Below are 20,074 nucleotides of genomic sequence, written 5' to 3' on the forward strand. Positions count from 1 at the left end.
AGGTGATTGCAATAATCCAGACAAGAAGTGACTTGAAGAGAGTAGTAGCAGTGGAGGTAACGAGAAATTGTCAGTTTTTTAATGTATTTTGAGGGCACAAGCAACATCACTAGCTCACTGATTGGATAATGAGGTATGAGAGAAAGGAGTCAAAGATAATTCTAAGTTCTTGTCCTGAGGAACTAAAAGCATGCCATTGCCATTGACTGAGATTGGAAGTCTATGAAAAGAGGAAGGAGGGGGTGGGTAGGAGAAGATCATGGGTTTGGTTTTAGACATACAGAGTTTGTGATACCTTTTAAACATCTAAGAGGAGATATCAAGCAGGCAGTTCAATAAATGAATTTGGAGGTCATGGGAGTGGTCCAGGCCTTAGTTATAAATTTGTAAGGTGACAGCAGTTTTTAATGTGATGAGAGATGATGGAGTCGCTAAAATGTGATTAGAAGAGAGTGTGAATAGAGGAGAGGTCTGAGGATTGAAGTCCTGACTCCCCAACATGAAGTCAAGAAGAGAAAGAGCCAGATGCTGCTGATGGTTCAGGTAAGATGAGGACTGGGCAGTGTCTATTAAATTTAGTAACATGCAAATCATTGTTAGCCTTGAAAAGAGTAGATTTGGTGACGTGGCGGCTATGAAAGCTTGACTGCTTCAAGAAAAAGTGGGAGGAGATAGTTTTCTTACAAATGGAAGCAAAGAAAGGGAGTCGTAGCTAAGGTGAAAGTAGACCCATCTTTAAAAACTTTTATTTCATTTATTTAAGAACTTTTTATTTATTTATTTTGGGGTCTTCATTGCTGTGAGGGCTTTTCTCTAGTTGCAGTGAGCAGGGGAATACTCTCTAGTTGCAGTGCCTGGGCTTCTTATTGCTGTGGCTCCTCTTGTTGTGGAGCACTAGGGCTCCAGGGCACGCAGGCTTCAGTAGTTCTGGCGTACAGGCTTAGTTGCTCTGTGGCATGTGGGATCTTCCCAAACCAGGGATTGAACCTGTGTCTCCTGCAGTGGTGGGTGGATTCTTTACCACTGAGCCACCAGGAGGCCCCCAAAGTAGGCCAATCTTGACCTGGTCTGATCCCATACATTTTGAAGGAATAATGATTTTCTGTCTTATATTTATTTCTTTTTTTAAAATTATTATTTTTTTTTATATTTATTTCATAACACAGTTACTAAGAGCCTACTGTGTGATAAACTCCCTAACCCTTATTCCAAATATGTGTGCTTAGCAGAAAGCCATATTGTAACTACCCACAGGCTACTTGGTGGGGGTGCAAGTCATTGGCCATCTGAAACTTCATCTTTCAACTCTGTGACCCTCTAAATTCATTCTGTCCCAAAACAAGTTGTTAGCCAGAGTGCCTTGAATCTTAAGCATAGCTTTAGAACATGTGACCTGCGCGTGTTTTGGTCCATTGATATTTAATTTAGGCTTAGTTGAAGTACTTGTTTAAAATATCCAATTACTGTGCATGATTTGAGCTCCAAAATGTGAACTTCACAGGACCTTCTTTGAAAAACAGAATCAGAATTGGAAGCAAATGAAAAATGTCTCCTTGTAACCCATCTCCCTCATTTTGAATTTCCTCATGATGTTCATTTGTGTTTGCTGAAATCCTGTTCTAAGTGCTTGTTATCCACATTCATGAGTGTGTCTTATTTCCCAAGCAAATGATTACAGGAACTAAACCCCCAAGTAGGTTGAAATATCTTACTGTCCAACTTTTAGAATTAAATGATTAAGCTGATGAGGGTTATAAGTGGTTTCCTTTGGATATAAATTAAAACCCAGTTTTTGTATAATTAATATATTCATACATGGAAATCTTGATTAAATGACCCTTAAGGTACCTTTTACTTACTGTTACACATAATCTGACTTTTCGTGTACATCTCTTACTTCCCTTTCCCTAGGCTGCCTGATGCAAATGGTTTTATGTCCTTATATTTCTGTTTGATGATTTTTCTATCTAAATAACTTTGGTTGTTATAAATAAAAGTGTCCCTTTTTTTTTGATTGAGATATATATTCCATAAAATCCAACTTTTTAAAGTATATAGTCAGTTTTTAGTGTACTCAGAAGATTATGCCAACACCACTACCTAATTCTAGAACAGTTATTTATTCTAGAACATCATCCCAAAGCATTGTTTTTACAACTTAATCTCATGTCTACATAGATCAGCACTCTCCCCCACAAAGTAACCACTATCATGCTTTTATAGTAGACTTCCCCTTAGTAATTCTATCAGCACCAGTCATGTTCTTATAGTAAAGACTTTTCATGTTCTTATAGTAAAGACTTCCCTTAGTAATTCTATCAGCACCATCATGTTCTTATAGTAAAGACTTCCCTTAGTAATTCTATCAGCACCAGTCATGTTCTTAAAGACTTCCCTTAGTAATTCTATCAGCACCAGTCATGTTCTTATAGTAAAGACTTCCCTTAGTAATTCTATCAGCACCATCATGTTCTTATAGTAAAGACTTCCCCTTAATAATTCTGTCACCCAAGTTTGCATCTCTAGACATCATAATTCCCCACCCCTACCTTATTTTTCTCTACCTAATCTTTAAAAACATTCTTTTTTTGCATTTTAATTTTTTTGACCACACCATGTAGCATTCAGGAAGATCCTCAACCATGGATCAAACCCCAGACTCCTGCATTGGAAGTGCAGAGTCCTAACCACTGGACTGCCAGGGAAGTCTCTCCTACCCCTGCTTCTAAGTCTGTCTTAATCTATTAGCATCTCTCCTTCTTAACAATTTATCTGCTAAATAACCTGTAATTTCCCACCTTTGGGATTTGCTGATTGTATACTCAGGGTGCAGTTCAATATAGAAAAGTACTCAAGATTATACTTCAGAGATCCATAGTAAGACTGAATTTTATTGAATGTTTCCATATTTATGATGCAGAAAATAAAGCTATAGCTGTATTTTATGAATATGAACATTCATATTTTTATGCAGTTGCTTAACAAGTAATGGAATACTCCAAGTCAGTTCCAAGTCAGACCTCTCAGAAAATAACACATGTAAGGCTAGAAGTCAAACATGTCTGTGAAAGCACATGAGACCCATAAGCGATGATTAGTTCATGACTTGCAGACAGTAGAATGTAATGGTTTGGGACAGACTGAGATGTCATCTTACTGTGTATGCTAAGAACAAACAACTTGAATGTAGGGTTTTACATCCCAGAAAATAGAATAATAGTCATCCTTCTTTCTATCAGAAATTTGCAAATAGGTAGCTCTTTAAAGTATAGATAAAACTCAAAGCAATGAATACACACCTTTCTCCATATGACCTGCTGGCCCCAAATTCTGCCCCAGCAGTTAAGGAATCAATCCTTTTCCTAAGATTGCCTCCCAACCCTTCTACTACAGATACTACAGTTAAGGACTTGAAGACTGTGATTTACTGGTTTTAAATTTAAAATTCAAATGAAATCCATTTATTCCATTTCCAAAGTTTTCTCACAGCATATAATCTTTAATATATTGCACAGGGTTCTTATTATATCTTGAAGCATGAAGAAAGGTTTTTGCTATTAAAAAAATTTTTTTTAATGTAAATGTACATATTTCATTCTCCAGTTTCATTTGTAATAGAAAAAGGAGTGTAAAGGCACTTTAACAATGCAAATGAAAGGATTAATAAACTCAAATTTAGGAAGCTCCTTTATAATTGATTGAGACAGATTAACAAGAGAAATAATCTGTTCAATTTAATATTTATTATTTTTTTAAGCTCTGATTGTTACATTGAAGATTCAATAACTTTGAGGTTTTGATGCCCACTGCTAATCTCTTGGACAATAACACAGTAATTTCTACATGGAATCTCTGTATAGGCTTTTTAAAAACAATAAATTAAGGCCCTATTATCCAAACAGACCACCTCCCTATCTATTATGTTTTTCACCTTCTTATTTATAGCTTAGACAGTTTGAAGAGATTTAACCGTGTTGCTAGGCAACTAGCTCCTGAAGCATAACGTATTTCCTTCAGCATCCCAGCCCATTCTTTTTTATCGTCTTCATACCTGATGGAGAAAAAGAACGTAATAAGTTGTTTTAAAGTAGACAGTTCTATAGATCTCCTGGTATTAAATATTTCTCTGAGAAAACCCTATCTGATCTTACCCAGAGGAGGATGCACCTGACTCACAGACTAACACTTGAATTCCTCCAAAAATGTGCATTCTCTGAGCATATACCCAGATTATTGCCATGGTATTTAATCTGGATGCTTAGGCAGTTAAACCTTCTCTGGGAATCAAAGACTGTCCAGTGATGATGAGTAAAAGCAATTAATCCTTCACCTTTGGACTGCTAAAGATGGCTGGTCCCCATGAATCAAGGTCAGCAAAGGGTAAGAACTGGGAAGAGCAGAAACAATTAAGTCACCTTGATTCTGATTTCAGCCGTACCCATACACCAGTGTGATGCGTGGCACTGGACACTAGGGGTCACTCTAAGAAACCATTGTTCTTCCCCTTTTCTGTCCTGTGTGAGTGCTGCTCTTAGACTTTCACTTGACCTTAGGTAAGAACTGGTCACCCTCTCTGAATATTCATGAAGACACAGACAGCTTGAGTCCCTTTGAGACCTGTGTGCTTTTCCTTTCCTGGTGCCTGAAATGCCATCTCTGCATGAGAAATTCCACAACACTGCCTTCTCTCTGAAGCCTTTCTCGCCTTCCTGAAGCAGAGTTTGGTTTGTCTTTCATTTCTCACGGTGTTCTTTGTATGGTATCCATTGATGGTAACAATTATCATCCTATTTTAATGTTTTTATATTTATGTCCTCAACAAGCTCAAAGTTACATGTATTTTATTCACTTTAGTATCTTCCCTTCTCCAGAAGCTATCAATACTTGCTTGGCACATAGGAAATACCCCCAAATCATTCTATGATGAGTGAATGAGATTCAAAATAATTTAAAAATTAGCTGATGCCTATGTTAGAGTTGAGAATCACTGCCTATTCTTGTTTTCCAAGCAAGAATTATTATCCCTGTTTTTCAAAAACCCTAACCTTTCCAGCCTTCCATTATTTCATCACGATGGTGTGATCACTGACCTAGAGCCAGACATCCTGGAATGTGAAGTCAAGTGGGCCTTAGAAAGCATCACTACGAACAAAGCTAGTGGAGGTGATGGAATTCCAGTTGAGCTATTCCAAATCCTGAAAGATGATGCTGTGAAAGTGCTGCACTCAATATGCCAGCAAATTTGGAAAACTCAGCAGTGACCACAGGACTGGAAAATGTCAGTTTTCATTCCAATCCCAAAGAAAGGCAATGCCAAAGAATGCTCAAACTACCGCACAATTGCACTCATCTCACACGCTAGTAAAGTAATGCTCAAAATTCTCCAAGCCAGGCTTCAGCAATATGTGAACCGTGAACTTCCTGATGTTCAAGCTGGTTTTAGAAAAGGCAGAGGAACCAGAGATCAAATTGCCAACATCCGCTGGATCATAGAAAAAGCAAGACAGTTCCAGAAAAACATCTATTTCTGCTTCATTGACTACGCCAAAGCCTTTGACTGTGTGGATCACAATAAACTGGAAAATTCTGAAAGAGATGGGAATACCAGACCACCTGATCTGCCTCTTGAGAAATTTGTATGCAGGTCAGGAAGCAACAGTTAGAACTGGACATGGAACAACAGACTGGTTCCAAGTAGGAAAAGGAGTTTGTCAAGGCTGTATATTGTCACCCTGTTTATTTAACTTATATGCAGAGTACATCATGAGAAACGCTGGACTGGAAGAAACACAAACTGGAATCAAGACTGCCAGGAGAAATATCAATAACCTCAGACATGCAGATGACACCACCCTTATGGCAGAAAGTGAAGAGGAACTCAAAGGCCTCTTGATGAAAGTGAAAGTGGAGAGTGAAAAAGTTGGCTTAAAGCTCAACATTCAGAAAACGAAGATCATGGCATCCGGTCCCACCACTTCATGGGAAATAGATGGGGAAAGAGTGGAAACAGTGTCAGACTTTATTTTTCTGGGCTCCAAAATCACTGCGGATGGTGACTGCAGCCATGAAATTAAAAGACGCTTACTCCTTGGAAGGAAAGTTATGACCAACCTAGAGAGCATATTCAAAAGCAGAGACATTACTTTGCCAACAAAGGTTCGTCTAGTCAAGGCTATGGTTTTTCCTGTGATCATGTATGGATGTGAGAGTTGGACTGTGAAGAAGGCTGAGCGCCAAAGAATTGATGCTTTTGAAGTGTGGTGTTGGAGAAGACTCTTGAGAGTCCCTTGGACTGCCAGGAGATCCAACCAGTCCATTCTGAAGGAGATCAGCCCTGGGATTTCTTTGGAAGGAATGATGCTAAAGCTGAAACTCCAGTACTTTGGCCACCTCATGCGAAGAGGTGGCAATACTCTTTGGAAAAGACTCTGATGCTGGGAGGGATTGGGGGCAGGAGGAGAAGGGGACGACAGAGGATGAGATGGCTGGATGGCATCACTGACTCGATGGACGTGAGTTTGAGTGAACTCTGGGAGATGGTGCTGTACAGGGAGGCCTGGCGTGCTGTGATTCATGGGGTCGCAAAGAGTTGGACATGACTGAGCGACTGATCTGATCTGATCTGATTATTTCATCCTTTTTTCCTGCCGCTTCCAGTGTTTACCCATCTCACCCTTTTGCTGAGTCTTTCCTCCCTGGGGATCTCCAGTTTCTTTATCTTCTTCCCTCTTTTTTGAAGGGAAAGTGATAATAGTTAACTTCCTTTTATAGCCACTTTCTCTTGCCTTCTACACAGCTAGTTACTGTTACAATAACATAGGGAAATGATGTCTGATGTACAAAATAATTGTTTGGTTAAGCTGCCAGCCTTTGAGCCTTCCAGTTCACCAGCTGGGAATAAGGCATGTACTAGTTCAGGTATAGAACAAATATTATCCATTTTTCTCTCTTAGGCTCAGTGGTATGCCTCCGTTGATCACTCCTCCAAAGCTGTACTTATAAATTTAAATCTGCAAGCAAATCTAAAGCATAAATTTGGCAGTTTCTGGATGAGTATAGCCAAAGCTATGGTTTTTCCAGTAGTCATGTATGGACATGAGAGTTGGGTCATAAAGAAGGCTCAGTGCCAAAAAATTGATGCTTTCGAACTGTGGTGTTGGAGAAGACTCTTGAGAGTCCCTTGGACTGCAAGGTGATCAAACCAGTCAACCCTAAAGGAAATCAACCCTGAATATTCTTTGGAAGGACTGATGCTGAAGCTGAAGCTCCAATACTTTGACCACCTGATGCGAAGAGATGATTCATTTGAAAAGACCCTGATGTTGGGAAACTGCCAGGAGCCGGCATATTGCATACTGAGTGCATATTGCATATTGAGTGCAGCACTTTCCACAGCATCATCTTTCAGGATCTGGAATAGCTCAACTGGAATTCTATCACTGCCGGGAGCCAGCGTGAGGAGCTCCACCCATGACAAAGGTCATGAGGAAGGAGGCTCGGCATATTCAAAAGCGGGATCGAGCCCCAGGAGTCCCCGTGGAAATTCTCAAGCATCTACCCCCAGAACCAGAGTCTGCCTACTTTCTGCTTTGTGCTTTCACCTACACCTCTGACTTTACGGGGGGCTGTCCCCCACTACCTCTCTCTCTGAAAAAAGAGTTAGCTTACAGCTCCAGTTAATAATTCCTGGGTGTGACAGTGTTTCAACCTACAAACTCCTTTGGAAATCCTCTAGCCTGCCTGAATAGGTTTTTCCGGCCACATGTGATCGTTCAGAGCCTCCCAACTGTGAGAGGCGGGAGATGTTCTAAACTGTCTAAACACAGATTCCTTTGAGTAGTTAAAAGATTGATTAGAAATTGTATTGGTGAAGGGTTTTTCACTTATTGGGCCAGTGTTTGCTGCTAAGTCTCCATACTCCTTACCTACTGTGTCCTTGGCAGTGTATTGGTTGATATAATGGGTGTATAGAAATGTAAGTAGTAACCTCAATGTTTGTAACCTTGGACCCTTGAGTTAATTCTTTTCTTGATTGAGCCCACCTCACTTTTGCCCTATAGGAATGCAGCTTTGTCCAATGCTTTTTGGAGGCTGGCGCCTGACTTTAGAATAATCACCTTTAGAGAAAAATAAGTTTCTTAAAATGTTAACAGGCCTCCTGGCCAGAAGATGATGTAAATCACCTGGACTTTGCATATGATAAGTTTGAAAGCCTGGCTTCGATTAGGAAACGGGAGGAGGAGAAAAGGATGGCAGAGGATGAGATGGTTAGTTAGAATAACCAACTCAATGGACATGAATTTGAGCAAACTCTGGAAGATAGTGGTGGACAGGGAAGCCTGGAGTGCTGCAGTCCATGGAGTCACAAAGAGTTGGATGCGACTTAGAGACTGAACAACCACAAAATATGTCATGAACTCATGCTCACCTCAGGCAACTGAGATCTACCTCCTATAAACTTAGATCAACAAGCATTATACCTAGGCTGAAGACCACACATGGCGGGGACCTGACAGTGACCAGACATCTACATACTGTATGCCCTGCCTCAACTGTGTTACCATGTGACTCTCTATTATGATACAAGTTACACTTCTGCTCCTAAGACCTCTGGATACACTAGTCTCTATATGCTATTCACTGCATTAGAAACTATGGTAAAATACACACACCCCTTCTTTATAAATACATTTATTTTAAGTTTAACTGTAAAATAGTTCAATTGGGTAACGACTGTAAGTGTCATACTTGGGAGACCTGCCCAGCACCTATCTTAGAGGTCAAGTGGATTGGTACTTTTCACTTCTCTTTTAAAAAGCTTTTATAACTGAACACTCTGAAAATTGGAAACATTTTAAAATTAGATTCAAAATAGAATTAATGAATCATGGAAAACTCAAGAGGTTAAATGTTTCTTCAGAACCCTGTTCTCTTAGGAAATAAAGTACCCTGTGGGAGGAAGGTAAGTGGTTTGGAAGCCTTTACTCTACAGGATGCTTAGAGCATTCATTACACTTTTAAAACTGGAAGGGAGCGTAAATGATGAGTTGTTCAACTCTTAATTACTGATTAAGATATAGGCCCCAGTAAGTTCTTTCCCAAGCTCACAGCTAATTAGAAGCAGTACTTGATTAAGTAAGTGGCAATGTGAAAAAGTTCAATAGATTCAAAGAGTGTTTACCACCAAAAAGGTAGTGTACATTTTGGGAAAGTCTGGCTTCCTATGTACTTCAAAACTGTTTTGTCTTACTTGACTTAATATTTAGTTTGGAAAATTGGAGTGAAGAAAACTTACTTCCATATGTCATTGACTTCAGTGGGTGCAAATTCTTTAGATTCCAGCTGAATCATGGCAAAACCACCGATAGCATACAGGGATCCAGCCAAGCTGACCAAACTGATGGAACTTCTTTCTTGGGGAAATTCAGTCATTACTTCCCACCTGGGAATCATTGAAGATACAGTTAATGTAAAACTTAAAAAAATGCCAAATGTATTTACTGAATAACTATAAAAAATAATGAAAAATTTTGAGGAGCATAGGCACCCAAAATTAGAAGATTAAATTTGCTACTGGAAAGTATCTAAATATCCCTTTATTTGAAAGATCAAACCAGATGAGATTTTAAGGCCGTCAATGTATCAATCCAAAAATACTTCACCTTCATCAGTTAGCACCTTTAGCAGTGGTTATCAAACTGTGTGCCATAAACAGTGGAGTAGTGGGGGGCAATTCTAGGGTTCCTTGGCCCTACTGTGTTGGGTTTCATTTGAATGCTAATACAAATTTTAAAAATCTTTGCGCTCTGTAGTGTCTCAAGAAATCTCCAGCCCTTTTTAATAAAGCATGTGAAAATGATAGTTTCGGGCTCCCCAAGTTACACTAGTGGTAAAGAATCCGCCTGCCAACGCAGGAGACACAAGAGACATAAGTTCTGTCCCTGGGTCAGGAAGAGTCCCTTGGAGGAGGAAATGGCAACCCGTTGCAGTATTCTTCCCTGGAAAATTCAATGGACAGAGGAGCATGGTGAGCTACAGTCCATGGGGTCACAAAGAGTTGGACACGACTGAGCACATATGAGGACAGTTAACAAACTAGGGTTGGAAATTTTCTTTTTAATAATTTATCCTTCATCCTTTTAAATAAAGGATATATGGGAACTTTTTAATGTTAATGGCTGTATGAAATAGGACCACTGAAGATAAAAATCAATCAAATTAGTTGGAAGTATCAAGAGTCTAGAATGAGTTAGTCATTTTGGTAGCTCTCTTCCAGTACTCTGGCATTACAAGTGGACCTCATAGTTTTTCTCTAAATATATCATCTGTTTAACTATAAAAAATAATATACGTACATTGTAGAAAATCTGGAGAAACAAGTTATAGAAGAAAACAACTATCACCCATGATCCTATCCTTCAAATATAATCATAAGCAAAACTTTGCTATATTTGTCATTTAAAAATGCAAATAAATTTAAAAATATCCATCTATACATATGTACTGGAGAAGACAATGGCACCCCACTCCAGTACTCTTGTCTGGAAAATCCCATGGACGGAGGAGCCTGGTAGTCTGCAGTCCTTGGGGTCACTAAGGGTTAGACACGACTGAGCGACTTCACTTTCACTTTTCACTTTCATGCATAGGAGAAGGAAATAGGAATCCACTCCAGTGTTCTTGCCTGAAGAATCCAGGGACAGAGGAGCCTGGTGGGCTGCCGTCTATGGGGTCACACAGAGTTGGACACGACTGAAGTGACTTAGCAGCAGCAGCATACATATGTACAAAACTAATAATATAGAGTATTTACAGTTTTGTGTGTTGCTGCATTAAAAACATGATTTTTAATGATCATAAAAATCCATTTCCATAAAACTTCCTTGTAATTTTCAGATTAACTAAAGTCTATTTTGAACTGTGGTGTAGGCAAAGACTCTTGAGAGTCCCTTGGACTGCAAGGAGATCCAACCAGTCCATCCTAAAGGAGATCAGTCCTGAGTATTCACTGGAAGGACTGATGATGACGCTGAAACTCCAATACTTTGGCCACCTGGTATGAAGAGCTGACTTTTGAAAAGACCCTGATGCTGGGAAAGATTGAAGGTGTGGGGAGAAGGGGACGACAGAGGATGAGGTGGTTGGATGGCATCACCGACTCAATGGACATGAGGTTGAGTAGACTGGGAGTTGGTGATGGATGGGGAGGCCTGGCATGCTGCAGTCCATATTGTCACAAAGAGTCAGACATGACTGAGTGACTGAACTGAAATGAACTGAACTGAACTAAAAGTCTATTTTGTAATCAGGCATACTTGGTTCCTTAAAAAAGTAATAATAGTGTTCTAATTTTTTCTTTATTGCTAAACTAGGAACATAAAAACTATATACTCATCTAGATATATGAGCTCAAAAACTTGAAAAGGACTAATTCTATATAAAGAATATCTGTCCTATATCTTCACATTAACTTTAAGCCAATACAATCTTAAAAGTGAAAAAAAAAAAGAAAATTATAAAGAACACAAAAGAATCAAACATCTGAAGCATTCATCCTTTACAAATATCACAAACTAAGTGGAGGTCTTTTAATATTTAAAGAAACTACACATTTCAAATCAAATAACCTTATAGAGAGATGTATATCCACTATTGTGTATATAATTATTCAGAAGTATTACCTTTGCAAGGCTAAATTCACAAAATTAACAAGTGAGGGCAAACTGATTACTCCAACATTAACTTGAGGGTCATGTATTCCAAATTACAGACACACATAATGCATTGAAATGGTGGGTGTTTCATACCTATAACACCGAAAGAAACAGAGAAAGACACTTCCTCTTCAGTCCTTGCCTCCCTGCCCTCCTCTCCCCTTGTCCAAATTAGAAATTGAAGCATACAGTGATTCATATTCCATAGTAAGAGATAACAGCTTACTTATTGGTGTTGAGGTCAAAAGCTTCAACTGAAGCTGAAAGACCGTCTTCAGTGACACCTCCAGCAATCACAATTTTGCCTTTATGGACTGCCACTCCAAACATGGAACGAGGGATTTTCATTGGAGCCAGATCTTTCCAATCTCCTTTTTTGGGGTTGTAGATAAACACTCTGTTTGTACATTTTCTGTAAACAAAACACAACAAAATGGTCCTTTAAGAATTTTCCTTTTCTGAAAGAAACAACTTGACTAATCACTTAGCCACAGTTCTCATTTGAAATATGAGATATAATGAGGATCAGAAAAATTCTTAATCTGAACATATGTCACCGAGCAAAGGACAATAATAAATATGAGAACCAAAACTATTTTATAACAATTATACTACTGGAAGGTAGCATTCTTTACTTTTGGCAATTGTCTAGAGGCCCAGGAAGCAGATTTTAATCCTATCTGCTACTAAGTTAAATGGAAAACATGAATAGAGTTAACAAAATTCATAAATTCTTTATTGTGCCTCTGTTACAAAAATGTTTATTCATTTCGTTATCTGAATATCCTAAGAATGAATCAGTTAACTTAAAAAATACTTAGGTGTGAATGTACCTATTTTCAATGTAACTATAATTTGACGATTCATTACATTTTAGTCTATCACTAATATACCAATGCATTTTAAGAAATCTGGGACTAAAGATTGGACAACTAGTCATCTGAGCTGATGAGTAATGAGAACAATTTTACATGCTAAATGCTACCAGAAAAACCTGGACTCATCTGAATTATCTTTCTGAGATTCTTATGATTCCATAATTTACTGATGGGAGTTTGAATTTCAAATAACAATTAACTGGATATATCTGGTTAAGCCAAAAAGCAACAAAACAAAACCTCAACTTTTTTTTTCACTAGTTTTATAAAAGATCAGATTTCTGGAGTAGAAACATTTCCTGTAATACATGACTATGAGTATTATCTTAAAACTCCATAAGAACATGATCCAAGATCATGTTCTTCAAATTCAGTGGCAAAAACTAGTATAATTCAGTGCTTGCTTTTAGATAATGACTCATTTCAAAGTTCTTGACTCTGGCATTTGTCAAGCAATGTTGTCTTAGTTAATCATATTCTCAAGATGAATATATTCTTACTGACAAGACCATATGCTTCTTACTGACATATCAATTTCCTAGTTACTAATACTACTTGAAGGAAACAATTTAAATTATTTGGCAGGGTCACTATGTTTCCAAAGTCAAAACACTGCTCAACACAGATTTTCCATTCCATTTACTGAGGAAAAATGCCCCAAATAAGATTTAGCACTGAGTGTGTTTATAATATGGCCTTCCTTTAAATGTTTATTTAATGGGAATATCTGGCATTAAGGAGGATATCAAGATTTCAGAATATGTTATCATTGAATATAGATTATATAAAAGCTCACTGCTTTTTAAAATCACATATTCTATAATATATGTCATTTTAATTGAATAATAACCATTAATTTTTAACTCCAGAATATAGAGTTCTTTAATTCTAGCACATTTCCATATTTTACTCTCCTTTCCTGCTTTGTCCTTAAATTCTTTCTTTTTTGCCACTTTATTTATTTTTTAATTAAAGGATAACTGCTTTACTGAATTTTGTTGTTTTCTGTCAAATACCAACAAGAATCAGCCATAGGTACACCTATGTCCCCTTCCTCCTAGACCTCCTTCCCATCTCCCTCCCCATCCCACCCTTCTAGATTGTCACAGAACCCCTGTTTGAGTTCCCTGAGTCATACAGCAAATTCTTGTTGACTATCTATTTTACATATGGTAATGTAAGTTTCCATGTTACTCTCTCCATACATCTCATGCTCTTCCTCCTCCCCTCCGCCCAACACCCCCCCCACCCCCGCCGCCCTGCCCTGTGTCCACAGGTCTGTTCTTTATGTCTTCTGTTTATCCATTGCTGCCCTGCAAAACCTAGAACCTATTATACAGAGTGAAGTAAGTCAGAAAGAGAAATATAAATATCATATTCTGATGCATATATATGGAATCTAGAAAGATGGTACTGATGAATTTATTTGCAGGGCAGCACAGGAAAAACAGACATAGAGAATAGTTCTTAAATTCTTTAATTCTGGCTTCCTTTCCAGGACTGGACAACTCTTAACCTAAGCAAGTGATACAAGCCAAATTAGGTGGCGTTTTCAGGGGCAGGAAATTTGTTATCATTATTGAAATCGAAAATCATCATTTTACCAAACAGGCTACTGGCTTAACAGGCTTCTGGAACACTCTGAACTCACTTCTTCCATAAAATCTCTTTCCTAATTACCTATCCCTTGAGAAGTACCTAAAAATCAAGTTATATGAAGCTTCATCCTCTTTTTCTCCTAAAAGACTGGGTGCTACTGAGTATTCCAGGTATATTTCTTTTGTTTGATCAGTGTCTGTTTGTGACCAGTTGTTAAATATTTTGAATATCATCTGTCCAGGAATAAATATGTGAAACATTGCTGAGGAAAGAGCTGCCTGCTTTTCAGTCAAATGTTTTTCAGTTTCAAACTCAACTATCTAAATTCTCTCTTATGAATGTAAAGTACAAAATCCATGATTTTTTTATACACTATTGTTTTAGTAGCTATATTTTAAATGCTATATTAAAGATATATGCTTAATTTTTATCTATCAGTACTTACAGCTAAATCCATGAAAAGTCCACTGGTTTTAATGTAGTAAAATATAATTTTAAATTAGCCAAATAAAAGACTTGATTATGCTCCTAAACGCTGCTTTTCCATTGTAAGAATGCTTATGATGGAGCTATTATGCTCATTCCTAGCAATATATTGGGCATATACAAACTGACTTCAGCAGTTTAATAATTTTATACAGTTTTCCTTCATAAGTCATTATTAATATCCTCCAATAACATTTCAAAATTTATTTTTAAATTTTATTTCAAAAATGTTATAGGGGAGAACCAAGTATCATTCCAGTATAAACAGAAAGGAACCCTTGTAATAAAAAATCACCTGGATATAAACCATAAGATTTTAGGATACTTACTTATCATCTGTCTTTCCTCCAAGACAATATATCATCCCCTTATGTGAAATCACACTATGGCCATAGACTTTGATAGGAAGCTTTTTAACTTCATTCCATTTGGCTGCCCTAAAATCAGAAGATGATAGGATTTATATGCTTTCAGTAAACTTCAGGTTCTAAAACTATGATTTTGTTATAGACACTCATATACCTGAATGCTTAGGAAATGAAAATATCATGCCAACTTACGCAGGATCATAGCATAATACTGTATCCAGAGAAGCCTCTGTTTGAAGGTCTTTGCCTGCAACTACGTAGATTTTGTCATCTATCTCTCCCAGACCGAAGAGACACCTAGCTGAAGGCAGAGGTGGGAGTCCAACCCACTCAGATGCTACATTATCAAGCTGAAAGAAAAAAATATAGGAGGAATTGTGAAGCTTGTTATAGGTGTACCAAAAAATATGCTATACTTTGTTGTTTAGAATTGATTGAGATAGTAGAAGATCTCATAAGTTTAAAACTATAACTCAGAAAGGATCATATTTTACCTTTGAATTACCAGGAAAAATGAGAAAATCCACACAGCCTACCAAAATAGCTAAAAATACTCAAACCTGGAGAACTTGGGAAAAGGAAAGCGAGAATAAAATAGTCGTCAGAGATTAGTTAGAACTGTGAGATTTCTTGTCAAACTTTCTTCCCACATTACCTTGTTCAGGTTTGAACAAGGAATCAATACTTCGAGGACATTGGGGAAATAGATTGCCGCCGTAGGGAGGGTCGTAGTGTGTGAGTGGCCCCCGCAAGCTTATTTAACATGCCCCAAGCTGGCGCCCAGGACAGCTGGACCTGTCGCTCAGTTCAGACAACTGGGACATTAGATATTATCTTTTTTTCTTTCCTTAAACATTTTTAAGTTCTCCATGCTTCACTTTATTACTTTAGATACAGGCAGGTGTTACAGCCTATAACCTCCCAGGTTTTGGTGGGAGTCATTTAAAATATTCTTTTCCTTCCCTCGCACTCTTTCTCTCTTTCTAATTTAAATTAGAAAGGAATTCTGCTTGTTTTTGCTATTGCCAATTCTGGGAGCCTAAGACAGCCTCCAAGAGCCCACGCTCTGGGATATGTGATTGATTCTAATATGGCTGGCATCAGCTTTAGGACTAACTATTGGTAATTTTAAGATTTTCCACTTTGCATTTTAGGACACCAAGACATAAGAAAGCTCCTTTCTGAGGGAGTGCAGTCAGAGATTTGTTGTTCTCTCTAGTGCTATTTCTATGTAGCATAAGAAAAAAGGAAAAAAGAAAAAAAAAACAACAGAATAACTGGTTACCAAGAACAGATGCAGATATTCAAGTCTGTGGTATATCCAGATGGTGATCACTAATGCATTCATTTTTTTTAAAAAGTCCTTTATCAAGAAACCAGTAGGTAGTATAGAAGCAAAAATAATGACAATTATCAACTTTTGGGGATTCCCTGGTGGCTCACTGGCAAAGAATCCATCTGCCAATGTAGGAGATGCGGGTTCAATTCCTGGTCAGGAAGATCCCTTGGAGAAGGAAATGGCAACCCACTCCAGTATTCTTGCCTGAGAAATCCCATGGACAGAGGAGCCTGGTGGGCTACAGTTCACGGGGCCACAAAGGAATCGGACATGACTGACTAAACAACAACAAAGGAACGCTTACTCTGTGACAGGCTTCATGCCAGGTGCTTTATACAGGTAATCTAATTTAGTCCTCTCGTTTGTTAGCTCTGATTTAGAGATGAGAAAACAGGCACAGAAAGGTTAAACAATTTGCTCAGGCTCACAGAGCTTTTAAGTGATACTTGATGCAAACTATATAAATTCATAGGTTTTCTTTTTTCTTTTTTTAAATGGGAGCAGCAGCCATCATAATCCCAAATCAGAGGGTTTACTGCCCACACTGCCCAGTGCCGTCTACCTTCCCATACTACCCCCGATAGGGCGCTTCCTACAGCAGACTGCCTGCCAGCTGTTTTTACAGATGAGCTGTCAAGCCATTTAACCTCTCTGGCTTCAGTTTTCTCATCCCTAAAATTAGAGTTTGAACTCAGAATACTTAAGATGTGGCGCTGTTCAAAGATTTGATGAAACTGTTAATTCTATGGGAAAAAACCCTCTCTTATCTAAGTAAAAAAAATTATCATAATCCAATTCTAGTATACAATCAAAGGTCATATGAATCCTGACTTAATACATTTTAAACAGAGATGACAACGCAGAAAATACAAAACCTGAAATTCTCACACACTTTCTTGTGAGTCATAATCCTCTTTCACAGGTGTTTTTATCCTGGCTCACTATTTTATCCTTGTCTCACTATTTGTGCCTTTTGAAGGAGCAAGGCATAGCAAATGATAGGGAGTTGACCTTTTTAACTTTGAGTAACTGTTTTTGTAGCTATAAGGAAAATCAAGCATGCTTCCAGAACCAGAAATGTGAGGTGATGTCAATAAAAGCAAGGGTAGCGATAGGATAGAAGGGACTAAAGATAAGGCTAGAAGTATTCTTTGGATCTGATTTCCAGGTTATTTGTATTTTGATGTCATTTTTACTTCCTAAATATATTATTGTCTTTTCAATTGAATTTACCCTTTCTGAAATTTATCTGAATTTAAAACTAGCCTTTAGGAAGTTTTCTGGCCCACATTCAAATACTTATTACAGCTTCTACTGTTATTTTTATATTTCATAGTTAACATCCTTTAATAGAATTTGGAAAATTAAGAAGCATGATTGACATGTATTATTACATTTTTTTGAGATTAGTAGAAGCTGGTTAAAGAGTGTGTTTTATAAATGCGCGGTATGTCACACAATTTGAAATCACTCAGTGACTGTGGTGTGACATTCTATACTTACTTATCTTTGCCCTTTCGAATTCAAGGCCCATAAACGACAGGCCATGAGTAGCCATGACCTAAACAAACCCTTTTGAACTATCTGTAAGCTACAAAGTACTGGTATTGGTATTAAAGATAAAGTCACTGATTCCTTCATAAACTGGTAAAGTATAATGTGTTGGTAACATGAAACTAAGTCCTTTCAAACTACAGAGAGTTTGTTTAGCAGGATCTCTCTTCTTGGAAACTTCTATGGTTTCATAAAAGATTAAGTTGCAATAATGTCTAAGTACAACTCTGATCCAAAGAAATTTGATCACTTACCACAAATAAAAATTTCTAAATACAATTAATCGATTCAAACTAGTGACGTTTGTATAGATAGTATTTCCTCAAAGGCAATCCAAAGCATGTAAAATACTTATACAAGTTCTTTTCACTTTCAATAAAATTGTATTTTAGGCAGTAAACCATAAATAAGAGATGAAATGCTACCTCTGAGAATTTCAAATCAAGCAAACTTGGAAAAAGGTAGAAAATCTGATCAATTAGAACTTTTTGTAAAGTGTAGAGTACTTTGATTTTTGGAAAAAAATTGTTTTTCAGAAAGAGGATACAAGATTAAATTTTGTTTTTACTAAAATACTGGACTTTAAAGGATTACAGTCACAACTATCAACTATGAACATGACATTTTAGGTAAAAGAGCATAAAGAAAATCATGAGCCATCACTTGTACATGAATTAGAACCTCATTCTTCATGAAAATGTTTATTAAATATTAACAAGCAGTTAACTGATCTAGATATTTGTCAGTACTCTAATGAAAATGCAAGGGACTGGCATAGGACGTCAAGTATTGATGAATACAGTACAAGCAGCCTAAGTAGTTCACAATCAGCTAACTAGATGGTGACTAACATCCTTTCCTCTACGTCTCTGCATATGTAAGGACAGCCTTTCTTACCTGGAAGAAGTAGGACTGTAGGGGCTGATCTTTATTTTCTTCATCCACATACAGCCCTCCTACCACATACACCTGATTTTGTTGGGTAACGATGCTGGAATGATTTCTGGGGATCTGCTCAGCCAGCGCAGTAAGGTAGCATTCATTTTCCGTGGGATCGTAAGCCACAGCAGCTGTGTCATTAACCAAGAGGATGAGGTCCTTGACAAACATTCCATGCCTGGGAATATCATTCAGGTAACCAGGAAGCAAATCTTCATCACCAACATCACCGTTCACCTCACCAGCCCCAGCCTTCTCTGTGTTTTTGCTAGGTTCTGGGAGTTTGCCTGCAAAGGCATCTTTGAGAACTTTGATTTTTTTCTGGAGTTCTGGGTTGCTTTTAATTATATCATCTTTTTCAACATGATCTTTAAAATATTTTTCTGTCATAAGGCGAAAACGAATACAATCAAACACTTCGCTAAGGTTTTTAACCCTATTTTCTTTGTCTGTTCGCACCCATTTCATCACTGCCTCAAATACTGCTTCTTCCTTTTCTACATTTAGGCTGTCATTGGAAATGACTGAGATCAGCTCCTGCGGAGACAGTTGCATGAAGTCCTCTTCCTTACAAATCTGTACAAAGCGATCAGACACAAATTCACGGGCAGAGATGGCAAGTCTCGGGCAGTCAAGAAGAAGTCCTAATCTTAGAATAGCTAGACAGTTACCAGGAGCAAGTCTTTTCTGAAGATAAGAAACGCAGACAGTGAACACGGAGGGGATCTGAAAGCGGCTGGCCAATGCAAAAATATCTTGCACGTTTCCATCGTTGAGATCAATACTGGCAGAGTATAGGTACTTAATGATTAAATCCAGTACAGCAGGATCCACATTATCTAGTACTACCTCCTTTTTTTTCGCCTCATCAATTTCAGATAAAAAATACTCACGGAAGTAAGGACTACAAGCTGACAAAATCAATCTGTGGCAAGGAAGACTTTTGTCACCTGCTTTTAGGGTGCAATCGATGAATTTTTTCTCATCCAGGAGATCTTTTAGACCATCCTGAAGAAGGGTGGATTGGTAAAGCCGCAGTTCCTCTGCGAGTTCCCGCTGGGAATCCATTTTGTGAGCAACCTGGGTAAGGAAGGGGACACTAAGGCCTTAGCTCCTCACAGCACACAGGTCTAGCAGTAAAAAGGCAGATCAGTGTGCTCTGCCCAGCTCGAAGCCTTTGCAATTTAATCCCACCAG

The 20,074-nt window shown here is 37.9% G+C and overlaps 1 protein-coding gene across 1 annotated transcript; it reads right to left on the reverse strand.

Moving 5' to 3' along the window:
* Window positions 1-2,871: 2,871 nt before the first annotated feature.
* Window positions 2,872-20,033, reverse strand: KLHL41 (kelch like family member 41). Its single transcript, XM_027558306.1, has 6 exons — window positions 18,836-20,033; window positions 15,238-15,395; window positions 15,007-15,114; window positions 11,941-12,126; window positions 9,296-9,442; window positions 2,872-4,051 (listed from the first exon to the last, which is right to left on the reverse strand). Exons 1-6 carry the CDS (start codon window positions 19,943-19,945, stop codon window positions 3,940-3,942), a joined length of 1,821 nt encoding a protein of 606 aa, XP_027414107.1. The 5' UTR covers window positions 19,946-20,033; the 3' UTR covers window positions 2,872-3,939.
* Between the last annotated feature and the right edge of the window lie 41 nt (window positions 20,034-20,074).

This window comes from Bos indicus x Bos taurus, chromosome 2, assembly GCF_003369695.1.
Source record: "Bos indicus x Bos taurus breed Angus x Brahman F1 hybrid chromosome 2, Bos_hybrid_MaternalHap_v2.0, whole genome shotgun sequence".
Lineage (NCBI taxonomy): Eukaryota > Metazoa > Chordata > Mammalia > Artiodactyla > Bovidae > Bos > Bos indicus x Bos taurus.